Source organism: Xyrauchen texanus, chromosome 47 (genome assembly GCF_025860055.1).
Source record: "Xyrauchen texanus isolate HMW12.3.18 chromosome 47, RBS_HiC_50CHRs, whole genome shotgun sequence".
Taxonomy (NCBI): Eukaryota; Metazoa; Chordata; class Actinopteri; order Cypriniformes; family Catostomidae; genus Xyrauchen; species Xyrauchen texanus.
The window spans coordinates 26173609-26181121 of record NC_068322.1 but is presented as its reverse complement, the minus strand read 5'-3'; the positions used below and the strand labels follow the sequence as shown (position 1 = coordinate 26181121).

The window sequence follows — 7513 nt, the reverse complement described above, 5'->3', positions numbered from 1 at the left end:
GCAACTTTGCCTGAAGTAACCACTTGTTACAACCGAGGTATGCAGCAAAGCATTTGTGAAGCCACAACACGCACAACCTTGAGGCGGATGGGCTACAACTTCAGAAGACCCCACCGGGTACCACTCATCTCCACTACAAATAGGAAAAAGAGGCTACAATTTGCAAGAGCTCACTAAAATTGGACAGTTGAAGACTGGAAAAATGTTGCCTGGTCTGATGAGTCTCGATTTCTGTTGAGACATTCAGATGGTAGAGTCAGAATTTGGCGTAAACAGAATGAGAACATGGATCCATCATGCCTTGTTACCACTGTGCAGGCTGGTGGTGGTGGTGTAATGGTTTGGGGGATGTTTTCTTGGCACACTTTAGGCCCCTTAGTGCCAATTGGGCATCGTTTAAATGCCACGGCCTACCTGAGCATTGTTTCTGACCATGTCCATCCCTTTATGGCCACCATGTACCCATCCTCTGATGGCTACTTCCAGCAGGATAATGCACCATGTCACAAAGCTCGAATCATTTCAAATTGGTTTCTTGAACATGACAATGAGTTCACTGTACTAAAATGGCCCCCACAGTCACCAGATCTCAACCCAGACGGTTTCAACGGCAACAACATAAACAAACGTTACTGCGCATGCGCGCTTTAGTGGCCCAAACGTAACTTCCGGTAGAATCAATAACAACAGAGTTCATCTGTAGAAACCATAGACAGTAAAAGAAACAAGCAAATTACATTAGCTAGCAAGTATGTCTAGCCAGTATTATTTGGGACTACCAATGGAAGAAAAGAGCCGTTACTTGGCCAAACTTAAATGTGACAACGTTACACTACCAGACCCGTTCAACAATATTTTGAGGCAAACGTTTTTTTCTACAGACCTGTCTGATTTACCGGAGGTCAGTCAGGTAAATATCTTTGAATATTTAGTCGAGAAGGAATGTGTGTACGCAAGGGAGGCGTTCAAGGCATATCGCAGCTTGGATGCCTATAACTATTTTTATTCCAGAAAAGTAAAAAAAAATTCTAACACACACGGATGGAAATACCTGTGTCGTTTACGGGGAAATCGAGGTGGGTCAGACGCTTTCAAAGAGCTACTCCGCCTGGATCATTGCGATGAAGTCCGGCGAAATCCAGAGTGGGCATTGCACCTGCATGGCAGGGTAAGTATGGCTGGCTAGCTAACGTTACATTTTACAATAGCATTTAGATACACATTTTCAATACTTTCATTTATCCCGTTGATAAAATGTCTATCTGGATCTATGCAGCAATGGAGAGGTGTGTAGCCATGTGGGTACAATTTTGGTTGCTGCGGAGCAGTGTGTTCAGGATGGACTCCAGAGTGGCCCATCTGTCACTTCAAAACCAAGTGTTTGGTCACGGGTGACTAAAAAGGGGAGCATTTTAACAATTATTATATTTAATAATTATATCCTAGTCTTTTCAAATATCAGTGTACAATTGGTGGTATTTTGTACAACACTACGTATGCCAATTTTCCTTAATAATTATTTGTATTATCATGTATATTTATGTATAATGTACATTTCAAATATCCTTTCAGGCTGATCCACAACCAGTAGCTCAGTGTGATTTCTTGAAACCTGGCAAGAAGATCAAGCTACAAGCTCCCCTCTGCCTTCCCCCACTAAATCCAGATGGGTCACCAAAAACGCTTTTTAAAGCCCTGAAAGTAAGTTATAGTTCATATATCTCTAACAAATCAACTAGTCTAATGTAAAAGATTCAGTACATCAGGGGTACTCAAGTTCAGATGCCAAGGGGGCCACATTTAAACCACATAAAATGTGAAGGGCCACAAATTAGAACTTGCATCGTAAGATTTTATTTATGACAATATTTACCGTTTTACTTATTTAGAAATGCAGTTTATTACCTGTCTTGCTAGTCTTTGTCCTATTTAAAGTAATACTGAACATGAAAAAAAAAATCTGGAACAAAAAAGTGGAATAACAATTGTCTTGCAATATTAAAGCAAAAAATGAGAAATGTATGAGGAAAATCAAAATACAGGCTACTTTCTAAGCCCTGATAAAAAGTAGTCCTTGTTCCTAGTGGGAATTCTGAGTCTGAATTCTTTTTACCAGTGATTTCAGGTCAGCCTGTTGCTCACTGGTAGCTGCTCTAAGACAGTCTGTCAAATGTCTGTCAGTTAAACGTGAACGTTGCTTTGACTTTATTATTCCCATTGCAGAGAAAGCACTTTCACACACATATGTAGATCCAAAGCAGGTCAAGATTTTTAAAGCACACTGACTTAATGCAGGGAATGTGTCTTTCAGAACACACTTTGTAAACATGTCAGTAAAAGTGACAAAAAAATAAAAATACTTCTTTTGGCCTGCTTATTCACAACGAGTACAAATAGCAATGCAGATCAAGCACAGGCGAAGCACTGATAGGCTACTTGGACGCAAAGATATCATGCAACACCTGAAATAAAGCTTGCCACAAAGAACCGGCAAAAGTAATGATTATGCATGAAACATTTGAATTGTTTATCAATAAACTTGTTCTATGTCAGTGGCTGCAAAGATAAAGTTGACGATGCTTCGCATATAGAAATGCACACTTCATATGAATTAGCAAGCAGAGAGTAGGTCATTTCTTTTAGTTTTTAATTGTTTTGTTTAAAAGTAGATATTTAAAGATTTCTATAGATGACAAGTAGTTTATACGCTGAGTTTCAGATAATTTATGAGACACGTTCCAGTTCACGCGCTGGCGCCTCCATGTCCTGATATTGTCTACTATTAGTTTCTTCTTATTTATTAATCCAGGCAAATTTGTTGATGAAACATTGATTAAAATGAAGATAAAATTTATACAAAACGAAATCTTCAAGCAAAAATGGCATTCGAAGATCACTAATAATTATTTGATTATTATTCGAAAATCGCACCCCTCCACCACATGCACGCGCAAATGCATGTATAGGACACACACCAGAGCATGTGAGCAAAGCGGAGCGGTGCGACGCTTTTAAGTTAAAAAACTTAAACTTATAAATGTTGTTTTTAATATCATCTATGTTGATTATATGAAAAGGGAACCCATGAGATGAGTAAAATAGGATCATAAGGTGACCAATATATCGGAGAAAATTTGGAATGGGTCAGACATCATTTTGACTAAAGTTTTGTTTTGGAGAAAGCGAATTTCTTTTTGTATACATTGTATCTTAATTTTAGTCAATGTTTCATCAACAAATTATCCAAAGCGTCTGCGGTATACATGTAGGCTATAGCTACCTACATATATGTCACACGGTCTAATATTTGCGCAACCTTTGAGCTCAAATTATAAAAAAAATGCATTAATTTTTTGCATGACGCGGGCCATAAAATGAATGCCGACGGGCCGGATGCGGCCCGCGGGCCGCCTGTTGAGTACCTCTGAACATATATATATATATATGGCAGTGTAGGTAAGGTCTTTTCACCATTTACAGGTGAAACTAGAACAATTCATGAAAAAAAGTTCATGTACTTCAGTAATTCAAATTAAAAGGTGAAATTAATATATTTAGTATATATAACTATATACATATGCATGATTATACTTATCAGAGGGCTGACATTTCTGTATTTAAAATCCTTTTTTTTATTGATTTCATGTAATATTCTAATTTTCTGAGATTTTGAATTTGGGGTTTTCATAAGCTGTAAGCCATAATCATCAAAATTATAACTTTTGCACGATATTCTAATTTTTTGAGTTTCACCTGTATTTTAGGAAGTTGTGCCAGGCTGTGCTCTCTTTTCTGTCATGTGTGACAGCAGTGGGACAGACACAGCCTCTGAGTCAGGTAGTCAGGATTTCACCAGCAGTCAGGGAGAGCATGATGCTCAGGGAGAGGAACTCTACGTGTTCAGCAGCTTAGCTCATCCCCACAGTGAGCATGGTAGTGTTCTGAGCTGTCCAAAGTGCACAACATTTTATGATGCCTTCATTAAACTGAACCTAGATCAAGTGGTGGAACTAGAGAGAAACACTAGAAAACAGAGCATAGAACCACTCTGGCATGATGCGCGCAAGCTACGCATAACAGCAAGCACAGCCAGCAAGGTGCCTCAGCGTGAGACAACTGACCCGGCTAAGTTTCTCACTGAACACCTCTACCCAAAGTTCCAGGGGAGTGTGGCCACAAGGTATGGGAAGGAAAGCGAGGGACTTGCTAAGGAGCAGATTAGGGAGAGGGCTGCATAATGATGGACAAAGGGTTGGTAGTGTGTGCAGGAGACCCATGGCTGGCAGCAAGCCCTGATGGTATCATTGATGACAAGCTGCTAGAAGTAAAATGCCCTATCACACTCAGTGCTTGTACATCCCTTAATGATGCACTCACTGCCACAAACCAAGACAACAGAGTGGAGGGTGGGCAGTACATTGTGAACCCAAAAGGCCCCAGAGGTTACTACAGGCAGATACAGTTAGGGATGTCTCGGGCTGAAAACATCCTGTCTTGTTATTTGGACCCCAGTACAGCACCTGGAACTTGATGTGCCTTATGACAATGGTTTTGTCTCCAAATATATGCAAAGGCTACGTAGCTTTTACTTTAAACACATGCTGCCAAAAGTTGTGGATGCATTTGTAGAGGGAAGACTGCAGTTGAGTGACAGCTACATGAACATTGTCTCAAAAGCAACTTAATAGTGCTGATCTGAAATCAGTTTTACAAGAAAAATAGTTATTTTTCTTAAAGCATAGGTTGTTCCTGCCTTTTTGAGCAGCAAGCTTTTTCACTTTTTACATCAAATACATAAATACATTAAAAACGGAAATCATAGTCTACAGTACTTTATTCATCAGTCAATAAATCAGTTACTCAATAGTTGTTGGTGTTCATTACTGAATATATCATTTCATTTTATAATTACAATCCATGTGAAACATTGTGATACAAGTGCAACACTACAAATATCAATGCATGTGTTTGGTATTTTAATATATTTAATAATAAAAAAAGTAATTAATTTATTTCCCTCATTTCGTTCCAAACCTGTAAGACCTTGATCATCTTCAGAACACATTTTTGATGAAATCCGAGAGCTTTCTGTCCCTCCATTGACAGCCTAAGTAATTAAAAATAGCTTAATTTGTGTTCCAAAGATGAACAAAGGTCTTTCAGGTTTGGAACGGCATGAGGGTTATTAGGTGAACTATCCCTTTAAGTTGTGGTTAAGTCCTGCTTTATTTTGGTACAAGTGGTTTCCCCAGATTTGAAAGTGCTGCACAAACAATTCATATTTTATCTATTGTGCAAAGACTGTTATCATTTCTCCGTTTGACCATACTGACTGGCAGGGTGTTCCGCAGAATTCTGAATGTCTTCAGTTTTCCTATGGCCCTTTCCACGTGGATTCTCACTCGGGACATTTTTCTAGAGTGTGTCACCTCTAATCCTGTCAATTGTTTTCTTCCCTTTGTAGATGCTGGTACAAGAAGACGAACACAACTGGTGGCAAAATATTCAGGACAATTGAAGCCTCGATCAGCCATTACATGGTCTCCTTGTTCAAGGTCAATTAACCCTGAATTTTTTGTTATAACCTTGTCACTAGCACGACCACCCCAGACTTTTGATAAAAATGTAATAGTTCCTGTTGGACTAATACCAACAAGGAACTTCACAGTATTATGTGATTTGTAGTGGGAGTATGTGACTGCCCGTGTTTGCAAACTAGTTGGCCTCTCAATGAACACTTCAGTACAGTCTATTATACATCTAACTTGTTGGAAACCTGTAGTCTTGAAGAGGGTGGGGAGATTTCTTCTGATATCTTTCCTGGATGGCCACCGGACAAGGCATTGTAACTCTTTAGCCATTACATCGAGCCATTCATGAAAGATGTTTGAGACAGTTCCACAACTCACTCTGAAGCGAAAAGCGAGGTCTTTATGAGTTAAGCCTAGGTGAAGCTTCATCAGGACCACAAGAAACTGCTCGGGAAGGGTAAGTATGGTTGATGATGCGTTACATGTTGTTGTCAGGTAAGTGAGGAGGGTGAAGAACACAGAAGCAGATGGTAGACCAGTGTAAAAATGAGTGTGCTTGTCATCATTTAAAATAAAATCGGACGGACTGCCAAACATATGATCTTGTAGTCGTTTTTCTTGAGATTGCAGTTTCTTCTCCATTGAAGCCATTTTTCTTTTTAATTCAACATTTTCATTTTGTAGCTGGTCAATGTCTGCCATTGACAGATCTGTACCCACAGCAGTGCATCCTTCTTCAGGGTCAGCATGGGTGACCTCTAAGGAAGGTGAATCCATAGACTCAACCACAGATGGTCTCCTCTGTCTCCTCTGGTATCGCTCCAACTTCTGTGAACCATCAATGGTGTTTTTATGAGCGAAAATTGATGGAACATAATCTGGATGGCATGGGTCCACTGATGGCGCACCTAAAATAAAGACAGAAACAGTTTGTGTTGACAGTATTGCACCTTGCTAAGCATCATACATACATGCTTGGCATAATCCATAACTTTTCTGGTTTCATGTGCATTTCTATGATATTGATTACAACTTATTGATTTAAAAAATATTAGTAGCCTACTAGTACAATGAAATTAGGTCAAAGTCAAATTTATTTCACAATGCACATCATTTTAAAGCTGCTTAACAGATAAAATATATCAGTGAAAATGTAGTAAAAGTCCATATTTAGTACTTCATTTAAAGCTTCATTAGAAGAGCTTTATTCAGCATTATTGTATTTATGTCCCCAGGGAACAAGCCAAAGGCGACTGTTAGTTAAATAATGTAGGTTATTTGTAAAGCATTGATGGAAAAACATTGTGGCTCTTATGTTTGATAGATATCAGGTATCATAACGCTAGTTTAAATAATTACTAAAGCATATCAACTACAACATTGGGCTAACGTTACTGTGTAAACTGAATGTATACAATGTTAGCTACGTATGTAGTAATCAATTTAGTTAATAAATAACTATTGCAGGCTTGTTACTGGTCAGCTATTATCTGTTGCTTATCATGAGTTTGTTACCTGTAACGAAGTGAGTGCTACAGATCCTTGAATTCTTGCCTGGCTGCCAAGCCTCTCTTCGCACAGCGGTGATCCATGCTCGCCGTCTCCCTTCGTTTTTAGGAAACCGAAACATTTATATTTTCGATAAGGTATTTGTTCCAGAGGTCAGGTTGCATCCCACAGCACAACAACCTGAGCCCAACTTCAGTCTACTCATCACCTTAATTTTAACTGCGTTTGTAGTCGGCGCCATACTTTGTTACCGATAAACAAACACAGACCGGAAGTTAACTTCGGGCCAGCGTGTAACCCTGGCAACGCGCGTGCGTCCAGATAAAACCATCTGGGATGTGGTGGAACGGGAGCTTCGGGCCTGGATGTGCATCCCACAAATCTCCATCAACTGCAAGATGTTATCCTATCAATATGGGCCAACATTTCTAAAGAATGCTTTCAGCACCTTGTTGAATCAATGCCACGTAGGA

General features: G+C 39.3%; 1 protein-coding gene across 1 annotated transcript; it reads right to left on the bottom strand.

Moving 5' to 3' along the window:
- Positions 1-4816: 4816 nt before the first annotated feature.
- Positions 4817-7287, bottom strand: LOC127639217 (uncharacterized). Its single transcript, XM_052121124.1, has 2 exons — positions 7047-7287; positions 4817-6439 (listed from the first exon to the last, which is right to left on the bottom strand). Exons 1-2 carry the CDS (start codon positions 7159-7161, stop codon positions 5277-5279), a joined length of 1278 nt encoding a protein of 425 aa, XP_051977084.1. The 5' UTR covers positions 7162-7287; the 3' UTR covers positions 4817-5276.
- Between the last annotated feature and the right edge of the window lie 226 nt (positions 7288-7513).

Coding starts and splice junctions, on each gene's coding strand:
- LOC127639217 (XM_052121124.1), bottom strand. CDS start 7,161: ATGTTTCGGTTTCCTAAAAACGAAGGGAGACGGCGAGCATGGATCACC. Junction 6,440..7,046: donor TAGCACTCACTTCGTTACAG/GTAACAAACTCA, acceptor TCTTTATTTTAG/GTGCGCCATCAGTGGACCCA.